Source organism: Megalopta genalis, chromosome 16, assembly GCF_051020955.1.
Source record: "Megalopta genalis isolate 19385.01 chromosome 16, iyMegGena1_principal, whole genome shotgun sequence".
Classification (NCBI taxonomy): domain Eukaryota; kingdom Metazoa; phylum Arthropoda; class Insecta; order Hymenoptera; family Halictidae; genus Megalopta; species Megalopta genalis.
This window is the reverse complement of record NC_135028.1, coordinates 1,304,681-1,319,497: the sequence shown is the minus strand read 5'-3', so window position 1 is coordinate 1,319,497 and position 14,817 is coordinate 1,304,681. Positions and strand designations below refer to the sequence as shown.

At 45.7% G+C, this 14,817-nt stretch overlaps 1 protein-coding gene across 1 annotated transcript; it reads left to right on the top strand.

Annotated features, from left to right (window-relative positions):
- The first annotated feature begins 508 nt into the window (after positions 1-508).
- Positions 509-13,598, top strand: LOC117224520 (uncharacterized). The gene has a single exon (XM_076526939.1). The coding sequence runs from the start codon at positions 4,844-4,846 to the stop codon at positions 5,324-5,326; it is 483 nt and encodes a 160-aa protein (XP_076383054.1). The 5' UTR covers positions 509-4,843; the 3' UTR covers positions 5,327-13,598.
- The last annotated feature ends 1,219 nt before the right edge of the window (positions 13,599-14,817 follow it).

Genomic DNA, 14,817 nt, shown 5'->3' with positions numbered 1-14,817 from the left:
GATACCGCAAGCATAACGTTTGACAAAATTGTTATCACCGCCGCTGTGCCTCGAGCATTATTATTTCGTTTCCTTCTCTCCCCCCCCCACCCCCTACCTCTCTGATTCGTTCTCCCGAATCATCGTCGTCATCATCATCATCGTCATCATCATCATCATCATCATGATCTCTCCCGTCTCTAACGTTTAAGCAGCACCGTCTTCTTCCCGTCTATCTCACGCCGGTCCCCCAGACACACGCCCATCGCTGACCGCACGATTTTTCGCAGATTTCCGGCTCCACCATTTGGCAAGGACGCCGGGCAAGCCGCGGCGAATGTATCCGTGCGTGAAGTGCCAGAAGATCTACTCGAACGCGTCCTCCCTCTACCGCCACCTGAAGCTCGAGTGCGGCATGCTGCCGCAGTTCCACTGTCCCTACTGTCGCTTCAGCTCGAAAAGGAAGTTCAATCTGGACTCGCACGTCGCCCACAAGCACCGCAAGCTGCTCCAATGTTACATAAACAAATAGAACCGCGCCGCGACATCTCGTCGCCGCCCGGAACGAAATACTCGCATAAATACTCGTCGGCCGATCGCCGCGGAGACGCGTCGACGACGTTAAAGCCGGCGATCGCCGCGCACGCGCGTTCACAGGGAAACAAGCTACGCCGGGGGCGGAGGGAGTGGGGATGGCGCGGCGCGCGCGACGCGAGTCCCGCGAGGCGGCCGTGTCTACCCGGTGAACGCTGCAATCGCGACGCGATCGCGTCTCGGCCGCGCCGCTGCGCGGGACTCGCGTCGCTCGCGTCGCCTACCCCCACTCCTTGCAAGCCAGATCCGACTCGTCTCGTCGCGAACCCTGATCGTCCCTCTTTGCGTGTCTCCGTTACCGTGGATCTCGATCGCTGCGATCGAACGCCGCCAAACAATCGCCTCGATTACTTATATGAAAAGGTTTTTGTCATTGGAAGGGTCCGCCTGATTACATTGATCGGGTTTTTGGATATTTTACGGAGGACAAATGATAAGGGATGCGTGTTTTTCCTTGTTTTATATTTTTTCCCTGGTTTTATATTCAGGGGTGGAACCATCCCCTGAAGTTGACGATGATTATGTGGGACTTGTTGTAAAGTTTCTTTGTGGCGTATTTGGGTGGCTGAATATTGATCTTGTAGTCGGTGGTCGTTAAAACGGGGTGAACTACCCCTGGTCGTTTCGATGAATATTTAGAAAAAACTGGGAACATGCGAGGAGTTTGTTTGTGTATTTGTTTGTTAAGAAATCTTAGATTTCATTCCAAGAAGTTATTGCAGGATAACGAGTCAGTGGATTTTTGTGGCATTCCACCCTTACCGAGGGGTAAGTTACCCTCGATTGTGATGAGCTTTAATATTATTAAATATTAATTTTAAAATTTAATTATTTATTATATTATTTTATTATAAAATTTAATTATTATATTATATTATTATATTTAATTTAATTTTAAATAATAATTTAATATTATTAATTATATACTTGCTTTAATAAGGGCCGATGAAATTCGGGGAAAGATTATTTTTTCACTGTCAAATCCTCGATGACGATTGATAAGCGTAATCTGGCTTATTGGGAGTGTTATTTAATTGTGAATAATGAATACTGAATTTTATGTATAGAATGTACATATTTATGACACGAGAAAATCTCGGATCTTATTATTTTGTCACACTTTTAATATCGATTTGCGCTTTTAAAAACAACTCTTGACGTATATTTTTTAAATAATATTATCCTTATTAATATCAATTTGTGTTTTTACAAATAACTTGATATATATTTTTTAAATAATGTTATCCTTATTAATATCAATTTGCGCTTTTACAAATAACTTGATATATATATTTTTTAAATAATATTGTCCTTATTAACGAAGTATTTATTCCGAGCAATATTTACTTGATTCTGATCGGCCCCTATCGAGGCAAACGTACTCCACCGCAATCGGGGGTGATTTACCCCTCAATAAGGGTACGAGATCACTAATTTGTTTTCGCGCAATAATTTTTTTCGGAATGAAATCTAAGATCTCCTAAAGATTATACGAACTCCGCGCAGGTTTCAAGTGTTTTCAAATGTACATTGAAACGATCAGGGGTAGTTTACCCCGTGCCACAAATTAAGTTCATAACAAGTTCCATAATAAATCTTCGACCAACTTCAAGCGATTTTTCGTATTAAATCTTATCAACTTCGAGGGGCGGTTTCTCCCCCTAAATACGAAAACGGGCCTATTGTGCTTCCAGTCAATATTTACTGTACAGTAAATTCTCCCCAATTGGCGCTCAGATCAAAAAATGGACGATTCGGGAAGAGGAGATACGATTATTAAAGTTTTTATAGTCACCGATTGTCGGCGACTATAACAACGAGCCGCGAGGATGAAATAATTACATTTCCTCTTCTCAAATTATCTAAGCATCAATTAGGGAGATTTCACCCCAAACAGCGTCAGCATATTTATAAAGTTAGGATTCTTTAAGCACGGCGGGCGACCTCGTGCCACTTCCCTAAAGAACAAGGGTAGTTTTCTCGAGGGATCCGGCCACGGAGCGGGGAAACCAGGCGTGCCTTTTGGCAAGAGGACTGTGATTGGCCGCTCAGCCTTACCCTGGAGCCATCGAGGCGAACGTTCCTTAATTAAAAATACTGCTAAGATACGCATCCCTTATTTCTCGGCCCATTATATTGCCTCTTTCGTCGCTCGGAACGCTTCGGCGAGCTACATTGGGCTCCGCTTCCCGCTCCTCGCGCGCTTCCATTGGGCTCCGCCTCCCGGCTCCCGCCGCAGCGTCCCGCCCCCCGCGCGCTTCCATCGGCTCACCGCCGCGGCAGTCGGTGGGCAGAGCCCAATGTTGCGTTCCAAAGCGCTCCGAGCGCTGCTCCGCAAAATATCGAAAGATCAGAACAACCGAAAGCGGTCGCCCCGACATAACCTTGATTTCAGCGACCATCCGAGGATGTGTAACGTGTAACGAGACGGTATCGTAGCGCACAGCGATACGTCGACGATCGAACTACTTCTCTCTGCAACGTTAACAAGAACACATTGGCCACTTTCCGATTGGCAGCAGCGACGCCGCTGCGTTTTATCAGCGACACTCGCGCGTATTCGCTATTAGAGCGAGCAAGTTTTTCAACTGAACCGAACAACGAATATAAAAAACTCTTTGGAAACTGATGGTCCAAATGATCGTTCGTTCCGTCATGATCGCGTTCGAACAATGTTTTTTCCTTTTCTTTCAATTCTGAAAATTTTCTGTTAACTCGAAAGGGGTCGCTTCGAGCGCTGGAAGAAAAGAAATCGAAATGGCGGACACCTCGGGGTGCTGCGACGGAACGAACGGGCATTTACATCGTCCTCGCACAGTGACGATTAATTAATAACGATGCGAATAAACTGTTCGCATCGCCCCGCCCCCCTCGCGGGGGCGTTCCGCGGGAATAAATGAACGCACGATTTCCGTCGCGCGAATTCCTCCTCCGCCAATGGCTCGTCCGTGCCGCATTAGGCATCGAGCGGTCTCGAGGGCCGGCAGATTCGCAAAAGATATCTAATTTAGAAATTTAAATCTAATTCTCTCGCGGCGCAGTTTCAATTCGGCGTTGTCCGAGCGATGGCTACAGGGGAACGTCGCTCCGGAAACGCGAGGATCGGGCGCGCGCGCGCGCGCTCGCGTGTTCCACAAAAAAGGCAAGAAAGCGAAGCGCCGTCTCGGTCACTTGTTTTGCCAAAGATTGGTCCGACTACCGAACGATTAGTCTGTAACGAGGATCGCGTACGCGCAAGCATTTTTACCGTTTCTACGTTTATAGAATCGACGGTCCGACGGACGACGTCGGCTCGGGACCGTGAAAGCGACGATCCGTTTGGGATCCGTCGCCGTTCATCCGGATCTTGTCATATACGAGCTGTACAAACATTTACATAAATACAAACACATTGTGTATAATATATACATATATATATACATACATATATATATTTACATACATATATATATATGTATACAGTCGAACCCTATACGATTATTATTATTATTATTATTATTATTATTATTATTATATGGCACTTGTACATTCGCATTCATCTATCTCGAGCGTGTATAACGCGAAGCATAATCATCCTACGATCATCACCGAAGCATCCTGTTTGGTTTATCTTTGTTTGGAGGGTTGGAAATTAGCATCCTTATTATATATATTTTTTTTTCTCATCCACAAACCGGCGCCGCCAGAGAAGACTGGAAAAAAGATCGAATCGCGGGGAAACTAGTCGGAGAAACGTCGTTCGACGGTGTATCGAACAATGAAGCGACGCGCGCGCGCGCACGTCTTTCCGTATTCTCTGGCGAAACCGGTGCGTACCTCACGCCTATACTTCACGTAAAACCACGGCAAAATTTTACCCTGGGCGCACCTATCTCTCGGAGCTATTGGCTGACTACGTTTATGTGTTGGGTTGGTTACGGGTTTAATCACACTGATCTCTCTCGCCAGTCGCGTAACAACCTCCCCCGCCCCGTGCATCGATCGACGTCACACCTCTCCGGCCTCCGGAGCCCCGCCCCGCCACGCTCCGCCCACTCCTCAGAGGCTCCGCCCACGCTCCGCCCACTCCCCAGAGGCTCCGCCAAGCTCCGCCCACTCCTCTAAGGCTCCGCCCCGCGCGAAGTTCCACGGAACGGCGGCGCGCCTCCCGTCCGCAATTTTACGTTGTTTCCCCCACCACCACCGCCCGCCCTTTTTGGTTTCGTTTTAATTTAAATAACCTTGTTGCCTCGCTCTCGCGTCTCGCTTGGCGCCGGGACCTGTTGCAGGGATGGTCGCGCTACTGTCGTTGTTGCGGTCCGATTACAAGCACCACCCGACCGCGAAGAAGAGCGGTCGCACGACGATGTCGGCCGGGCCGAGGGGCGGCCTGGTCGTGGCCGGTAGGCGTGTCAGCAGCAACGCCGGCGACAGCAACAGCTACGACAGCGGCACCGACAACAACAACCCCCGCACCGGGTCCGCCCGCGAAGTCGTGTTCCCCGATTCGTTCGAGGTGCTGCCGCAGCCGCGCGACCTCAGCGTCGTCTACATGGGCGTGCCGCACGAGCAGCAACGGAAGTTCAGGTGTCGGTTCTGCGGGAAGGGATACCGGTGGAAAAGCACGATGCGCCGCCACGAGACGGTCGAGTGCGGCGGCAAGCCGCCCGCGTTCCAGTGCCCCGAGTGCCCCTACAAGGCCAGGCAGAGGGGCAACCTGACCGTCCACTACAAGCGACATCATCAGAAGATCGGCTACGACGAGGGCGCCTAAACGATCGCCTTTAGATAGTTCGCCGTACGCGAAGTCGTCCTCGATAACGCGCGCGAACAGCATACGCGAAACTCTTTCGCGCGCTCTCGGATTGGTTCCGTGTCGCTTGGCCGCACAGTTCGCTTTCTTCTTTTAGAGTACAATGTTTTTTCTCCGTTTTCCGAGTCTTTTCTGGTCTACGGTTTTATTCCTTGAAGGGAAATGTATTTTCATCACGAAGAGATTTCTTCGCGCGATTTTTCTGCAGCGGCTTTTGCTCAGTTCGGTAATTCAACGACCTCTCCGTAACTGTCGGCGAGTCCTCCGCGATAACTGTCGTATTTTCCCGTCGCCGAGGCGATTCTCCCGCGCGAAATCGCACGATTTTTCAGAAGGAGTTTGCTCAATTCGGTGATTCAGCGTCCTCTCGATAACTGTCGACGAGTCCTCCGCGATAACTGTCGTAATTCCCCGTAGCTTTGGCGATTCTCTCTCGCGAAATCGCTGGCTGTCGCGGAGTTCGCGTAATTTACATAGCTCGCATATGTAATTGAAAAGAATTCGTAGAAGCAAAAAGCCGTCTTTTCCCGCGCCGCGACGCGCGTTTATGTCGCGACGACATATTTTCGGTGTTTCGCGGTTATTTTTTAATATAACCACATTATATTCGCACGCGTTCTCGAGCGACAGTAATGGAATACTTCGATCTCGATTTATAAATTGGCCCGCAGAAAGGCCGAGCGAGATTTCCCGCGCGACACGGAACGCGCGGAATTGTTTGATCGTGCAGAAATGCACTCGAAACACGGGTCGATCGATTGTACACAAAAGAAAAAGAAACGAAAAAACGAAAGCGGAGCCAAGTGTCGAGACGCGGCGAAAGAGTTCGGCTGTTCGCGGCCACGTTTCGGCGATTTCGTGACACGCAAAAGGGTTCGCACAAAAATCCGGGCGTCGTTGTCGCGGACCACTGTAGAAAGTTTAGGATAATTTCCGCCTAATTTCTCGAGTATAATAATTTACCTCAGCTATAAGAGTTCATCGTGGTATTTCGGTTCTACGTGTACATAATCTTGAATCTTGACTACTTTTTACCCCTTTGAAAGGTATTTTTTTTTCTTTTTCTTTGCTTTTGTATAACGTGTAGGCGTTCTATTATTTAGGTAAGCACGACAATACTTGATTTTTTACGGTTTCGAACGGACGTCAGCGTGTACGCGCGCTCACGCGCGTGTATGTACATCTATGCATGTATATCCGAGAGCCCGCTCGAGAACAGCTCAATTTTCTGCGAGGATCGCAGATCACGAACAAAGAAACATTCCAACGCGGCGCGGATGATCGGAATACAGTAATGTCTCCCATACTGACGCTCAGATTGTCCCCCATAATGGACAATTTTGGAAGAGCAAAATACGATTACTCGAGCCTAGCAACTCGTTTTTATTTATTGTTGACAATTGGTAACTTTACGAAAACGAACCACAAGGCTCGAACAATCGTGTCTCCTTTCCCAAAATTGTCCATTCTTGGGGGCAATCTGAGCGTCAGTATGGGAGACATTACTGTACAATTTTTATTCGAGTCTCAGGATCGCGAGCGACTTAAACGCAAGCGCGACGGAGCGATTTCGACGCGCGTTACAGACGGGAGCGCTCTCTCCCTCTTTAACTCTCTTTATTTCTCTTTCTCTTTCTCTCTCTCTCTCTCTCTCTCTCTCTTTATCTCGCTTTTTATCTCCCGCGTGTCGCGACGCAACAAAATTGACGGTCGCGAGCGACTTAAACGCAAGCGCGACGGAGCGATTTTGACGCGCGTTGCAGACGAGAGCGCTCTCTCTCTCTCTCTATCTCCCTTTCTCTCTTTTTCTCTTTTTCTCCCTCTCTCTCCTTTTTTCTCTCTCGCTTTTTATCTCCCACGTGTCGCGACTCATCAAAATTGACGATCGCGTCGTCGCCGTTTCTGCAAAAATCTTTCACCATAGTGTCTCCCGATATTTTCTAGTACTTTTATATACCGCAGGTGTATTCTTTTCTTTTTCTTTCTTCTTTTTTGCTTTTTATCCGTCTAGAAGTTACGCCATTTCTCTCGATTCCTCGAAATCGTCCCGAGCTGCGCGCTCGAACGGAACGCGCAAGAACTGAGAAGAAGCACAGCCGCGAAGTCACCGATCATTCCGTGCGCGAATTAATCGAATTTGTTGCGGAAGCGGAAATTTATGCAAATGGAAATTTATTCGTCGCGAAATATCGCTGATCGAACGAAGGAAGAAGCATCTTCTGAAATTTAATCTTGGTCGAGGCGACCGGATAATAATATCGCCGCGATCGAATTTGCCACGAATCGTAAGGTTAACCCTTTGCACTCGAATGCACCTAAAACTAAAATTGTTATAACACGTTCCGAGATCATTTTTATATTATCGAAGTTTCGATTTAAAAAAAAAATTCTCAAATGTGTAACTATCGTGAATGAATCACAAAGCTGAATTTCATATGCATAAAAAAATGCACTTTGTCATACAAGATAGAAAAATTACTAAAAAATATGATATTTATATATATTATATATAATATATATTAAATTAATATATATAATATAATATAATATAATATAATATGATATAATATAATATAATATAATATAATATGATATAATATAATATAATATAATATAATATATAATATATATATAAAGTAATTTCTCTCTGATTTATATCATATATTACTAAATATATGATAAATCAGAAAAATTACTTTAAATTTGCGGTTAAAATGTGCATTCGAGTGCAAAGGGTTAAATTCCTGAAAATATTGTAATAAATTGCTCAAGAAGTATTCCGGTCGATTTCATCTGTTTCGAAAGATCAGCGTTACGAACGCGCGCGCGAGTGATTTTGCATAGATCGTCCGCAATTTCGCGAGAACGATAACAAAAGGGTAATTGAAGAAAGTGCCTTGTTCTGGGAAGGGAACGCGTGAAAATATATTTAAAACGTATATATATATGTATATCGCTGGTGATTTTTATGGAATGATCTCCGGAGTATGGGTTACCTGAGAGCACTTTATAGACTTATATATATATATACTGCATAGACAATAATTATTCGACGATCTTCCAACCGTTTTATCGACGGAATAGTCGGAGGGATCGACGATCGGATCTTGACGGTCCATTGTTCGCATGTACGTAATTTGTACATCGATGTTTCTGTTCAAACAAGTTAGCTGTCTTTGACGAGTATACTCGTCGCGAGGAAATGACAATATTTCGCGGTACGACGAGTATACTCGTCACGAAGAAATGACAATATTTCGCGTTTTGACAATGCCAATATTTCGACGAGCATACTCGTCATGAGGAAATGACAATATTTCGCGTTACGACGAGTATACTCGTCACGAAGGAATGTCAATATTTCTTGTTCACGACGAATATATTCGTCACGAAGGAATGTCAATATTTCTTGTTCATGACAAATATACTCGTCACGAAGAAATACTAATATTTCTCGTTCACGACGAGTATACTCGTCACGAAGGAATGTCAATATTTCTTGCTCACGACGAGTATACTCGTCGCGAAAAAATACCAATATTTCGATATAAGTATACTCGTCACGTCTAAAAAAAAAAACAGTCGCAACTTACCATCTAAATTCCTATTTTTAATAAAAGCTGAAATAGATTCGAACGTTTCAAGATATTCAGAATATTTTCAGGACAAAAGTCGAGTTAAAACGTACAAATAAAAATAACACGAACAAACCATCATTCGAACAAAATATCATTCGCTAGCCATCGCTAGATCGCTCGCATTTCTCGACACACATTGCAGGCCCACACTTTTCAAGAAATTCCCAACAATCGCTCTGACTGTTTAAACAGAAACATTCGAGATCCGTCTCCATCCCTCGCGCGATTCCGATCATTGTATCTTTCTTGACACGTTCGGCGCCGCGTCCGTCACAAATAACACTAATTTTTCACCAATTCTGAAAATTCATTTTCCTCGCAATATATAAAAAGAAAAGAAAAAAAAAGAACTGAATTCAACCAGGACGTTTCGTACACGAAAAAATGTTCCAACTTTTCATTTGCTAAAATAAGTTCTAAACTTTGCTGTTCATTCGCTAAGATAAATCAAAATAAATAAAATTCAAAGCAAATATTATTTAATAAACAAAACTTTCCAGTTGTGATCGTCGTTCAGTTGAACTGACATCAAATTGCTTCGACTTCCCGGCGCAATTTCAGTGCTCGATCGTCGTCGTCGAACGTGTTAAACCTTGTATCAATCGTCGCGATCATGCTCGCGACGTATGATCGTCGATCGCATTGTAATCGCCCGGCATCGGAATTACTTAAGCAACAGCAACCCGATCCTGTAAGCATATTGTAAGCAAGCGCCGAGCAACGAGTTGCCGATTTAGACGCGAAAGGGTTGTAAATAGAAGCGCCGCTTAGATGTTAAGAACGTCGAGAGGGGACCAATCGCGTGTCTTTTTCGCGCTGGAGCCGTCAGGAACGGGTCGAGCGACTCGCGTCTTATCTCCACGATTTCTCTCGAATTTTCCTAAACGCGATAACCGCCCGAAGAAAAAAAGTCGCGCGAAGCTCTCGAAATTCATTCCTTAACAAAATTGCCCGCCGGCTCGCGGCCCGTTCCACAAATCCGGCGTCAGTCGCGCGAGCTCGTTTCCCCGCTCGAAAAAACGTCGAGCGGGGCCGAGAGCGAGATATCGCGCGGAAACGCGCCGAGAACAAGGATATACGAACGACATTCCAGAATTTCGCCGAGATTTTCGATTCTTTTTTCGCCGAGAAATTGAACCCTTGTTCGGTCGTTCCGCGCCGCCGCGTTCGCCACCCTTACAAAGGGTGGTTGATCGAAATCGCGTACGGAATAACGTGTGTATTCTCCATTTTTCTTTCTTTCTTCTTTTTCTCGTTTCTTTTCTTTTTTCTTGTTCGTTTCACAACGAACGTGTTTTTTCTTTACGCGCACAAAGAAAGTGAGAGGAAGAATTATTATTGTGTATATGCTTAAGAAAGAGAAGAGAAAAATAGGGAGCACGTCGAAACGGAGGGAGGAGTAGGAGGAGGATTTTTTATCTCTTCGCGCGCACGCTCTTTCTCTCTCTCTCTCTCTCTCTCTCTCTCTCTCTCTCCCACGGACACGGCGTGCGCCCCGTCGTATTTTTGATATCAGTATTCGCGGATAACTCGCGTCGACCTGCCTGCGAAAACGTAGGATATACTCGTTTACAAATCGTATCCCACTGGTACCTCACTGGTTGTCAGTCTCGTGTTACCGATACTTTTATCGTTTTCTAGAATTTTAAGCGAACAGAATTTCTCACACGCCGATTTTTTTCACTTCGCGCGCCCATCGTCGTCGTCGCTGTGCGGGCGACCAGCCAGCAGCATGTCGGCGTGCACCGATAGGAAATCGTTATTTACACCCACCCTCTCCCTCTCCCCACCCAACGACCAACCCTCCGTCCCACCCTCGACCCCATCGAATACTCGTTCCGGTATTTAGCACGTCGAATTCTCTTTTTTTGGAAAGGTTTACCATGCGAATTATCTATCATCATTATTGCTAGCGATTATTATTATTATTAATATTATTATTAATATTATTATTGTCAATATTATTAATATTAATATTATTATTATTAGTATTATTAATATTAATATTATCAATATTAGTATTATTAATATTAATATTATCAATATTAATATTATTATTATTATTATTCTATTATTAATATTATTATTAATATTATTATTCTATTATTATTATTATTAATAATATATTATTATATTATTATTATTTTTATTTTTATTATTATTAATAATATTATTATTATTTTTATTATTATTAATTATTATTATTAATTATTATTATTATTATTATTATTAATAAAAAGACAATTTTTGTTGCGGGTTATTTTCTAAAGATCGTGTGCGAGTCATTCATCCCCCGCGTGTTTTGCCTCCCGCCCCCCACTTCGATCTGAGCCGAGCGCTCTTTAACCGAGCGGGAATGATCAGGTAGAAAGATCAGCCGACGAATCGTGGCAGAAATGTCAAAAAGATCGTGGGACGGAAATCGAATTTCACACAGCGATCCGGCGGACACACGGGGAGAGAACGTAGGTCTTGGGTGTGCGCGCAGAGACCACCGGGTACGAGAGATATAGTGCCGGGGAACCGACCGACAAACAAACCGTCTGCTTCGCGCGAGTGTCTCCGCATTCTGTGCTAACCGAGTATCTCTGTTTTTTTCAGCGTGTTGGTACCGGCTGCCGGTGAGTTTCGAGACGTTTCCGTGCGACACGTGCGGCAGACAGTACAGGCGGATCGTCACGTTGCAACGGCACAAGAGGCTCGAGTGCGGCAAAGAGGCGCAGTTCGAGTGCGTGCTGTGCCACGCGAAGTTCAAGCACAAGCACAGCCTGCTCAGGCATTATAACGTGCACGCGGCGGACGCGAAGTCGGCGAAGCTCGTCGCCGCCGTCGCCGACGACGAGGACGAGAGGAGGCCGCCCGTATGACGGCCGACGATGGTGACTTCTTCGACGCCGGCGGATGGAGGATGTTGTTGCGCCTGAGACGCGCGTGAAAGGCTCCGTTAGAGGACGACGACGCATGGTTTCTGACGCGCGAAACAAACCCCCGACGACGCCGTGCGTGCGCCACGCCCGTGGGAGACATCGACGCCAGGCATCGATGGGCACATCGGGAAGAAGCTGTTTGGGAAGCGAATTGTTTTGGCCGTTGAAACGTGCTCGACGAATCGGCTCTGATCGGCTGGTTTCGGAGATTTGACGGCGTGGACGGTGTGCTGGGCGCGACGGAGTTGTGCTGAGTTGAGATTGTTCGAGGGGGAGGAGTTATGGTTACAGAGTAATTTGTAATTTAGATTGGGTTTGGTTGAGTTTATTAAATTGCATTGTATTGCAATTGCATTGTATTTGAATTAGATTGTATTGCAATTGCATTGTAATTGAATTAGATTTTATTTCGGTTGCAAGAAGGCAATTCCAATTGCATTGTATTTGAATTGCATTGTATTTCAGGTGTAAGAAGGCAATTCCGATTGCATTGTATTCAATTGCATTGTAATTGAATTAGATTTTATATCAGTTGCAAGAAAGCAATTCCAATTGCATTGTATTTGAATTACATTGTACTTCAGTCGCAAGAAAGCAATTCAAATTGCACTCTATTCAATTGCATTGTATTTGAATTGCATTGTATTTCAGTTGCAAGAAGGCAATTCCAATTGCATTGTATTTGAATTGCATTGTATTTCAGTTGCATGAATGCAATTCCAATTGCATTGTATTTGAATTACATTGTATTTCAGTTGCAAGAAAGCAATTCCAATGGCATTGTAATTGAATTGCATTGTATTTCAGTTGCAAGATAGCAATTCCAATTGCATTGTATTTCAATTACATTAAATTTCAATTGCATTGTACTTGAATAACACTCCTGATTCAAATAATTAACAATCGAGTGAACCTAAACGTTTCAATCATGTAACTGATCTACGATGTACTCGAGTTACTCTGAATTAACTCTTGCACTGCATTACCATATAATCGAAATACGATGCAATTAAATCGCGAAATGCACTTACAATTTAACCAAACTTAGCACAACTCTGGCGTACGACAAGTGATTCCCGGCAATTTCGATAGAAGTCTCGTTGAAAAAACGCACTTACTCGCGGCAATTTTACACGAAAGAGACGAAACAATTGAACAAATTTTATAAAAAAGAAAAGAAAAAGTTATCCCGTCAGAAAATCCATTAACATACTCTCCAATGCGACTGTACATGCACACACGCGTGCACACGCACGAAACGAAAGTACTCAAAAAATAGGCGGATTCGTCGCTAAAAATTCACCGAACTTCCGGTCTCGCGTCACGAAATTTCTGTTAATTGCCGCCGATCTAACGCGTGCCAGATCAACGATGTATACAATGTTATCGACTATGAATATAAATTTATTAGTCTTCGAAGCGCTCGCAGGGGTAATAATCGGAATTATTTGCGAACGAGAGATTTCGGCAGTCCGCGTGGACAAGCCATGATACGTCCGAGGTGCTTAAGAGATTGTTCGAGATAACAAATTATCTCTCTAGACGAATTGTACAACGCCGGTGTGATCTATAAACATGCCGTTACGAGTTTACGGCGTGCCGACCTAATCGTTTGAACAAATTAACGCCTACTGTTACGGAGAATAAAAACAATTATATTTCCCAAAACGCAGCTCCTGTTTATTGCATGCGACGCGCGCGCCCTTCGTTCCGTCGCGTCCGACAAAGACGCGCGAGCTACGTGAAACAAAAAAAAATTGTACCCGCTGCGAAAAATTGTAGCAATTTCGTCCGACGGCGATCGACCTAATAAAAGAGCAAAAAACAGATGCCTGTGCATCGGACAGGTAACGCGCGAAAAGTCCGCCGATTTCTCGGCGTATCGACGATTCCGACGTCGACGGAGCTCGCGATCGGAACACCCTCTTTATCGTCTCCTTTTGTTTCAGGTTGCTGGGTGCAGCTGCCGTCGCGATCCGCGCACGTCCGGAACCTGACGTTCGTCCGGCAGTCGGACATCGGGGAGTACCGGCGCTTTTACAAGCCGGTCCGCGCTGCCTGCGGCCAGTCGAACTACAGGTGCCCGAACTGCGGCCGCTATTACATGCGGAGCTCGTGCCTGCAGCGCCACCTGCGCGTCGAGTGCGGCCAGGCGCCGAAGTACCAGTGCAACGTCTGCCAGAACTGGTTCAAGTACAAGTACAACCTGACGGCGCACCTGCAACTACACTTGGAGGAGCCGAAGTTCCAGTGCGACATCTGCCTGAGGAGATTCTACAGGCACGACAAGCTGGTCAAGCATCGGACGATCGCGCACAGGATCCTGTGCCGCGCCTAATTCGCGCGGGCCGATAGGTCGACGACGACTGTTCCGATTTCTCGGCCGCGTCTCGTGCGACGCGACGAGAAAACGTGGACGGACGATTGCTACTCTGTCGCAGGATTTATTATAGGCGGTGTGACATTAAATGCCTCGAAATTTGGCACCGAGAGATTCCCGAGGCGATTTCGAGCAACTTTTTCCTTTGCGGAAATGCGATCCGCCGCTTCGTTCACGAGTTATCGGCGAAAAACGTGGGCCAGTCGGACAGCGGGCGCGGCCGGCGCTCCGCCCACGCGACCAATGCCGCGGCGACGCGGCGATCGCGTAGGCGTGGCGTCGGCCGTCCCGCGCAGCGGCGACGCCCGCGGTCGCTCATCCGTCAGCTTTCTTCGTCGATAACTCGGAAACGAAGCGGCGGATCGCATTTCCGCAAAGGAAAAAGTTGCTCGAAATCGCCTCGGGAATCTCCCGCGCCCGGTTTCGAGACATTTTTCCGAGATCTTGTATACGCGTTTATTATATGTACGTGTTTATGTACGCGTTATATGTACGCGTCTATTATGT

Excerpts from the sequence above, each read along its gene's own strand:
- LOC117224520 (XM_076526939.1), top strand. The coding sequence starts at position 4,844 with ATGGTCGCGCTACTGTCGTTGTTGCGGTCCGATTACAAGCACCACCCG.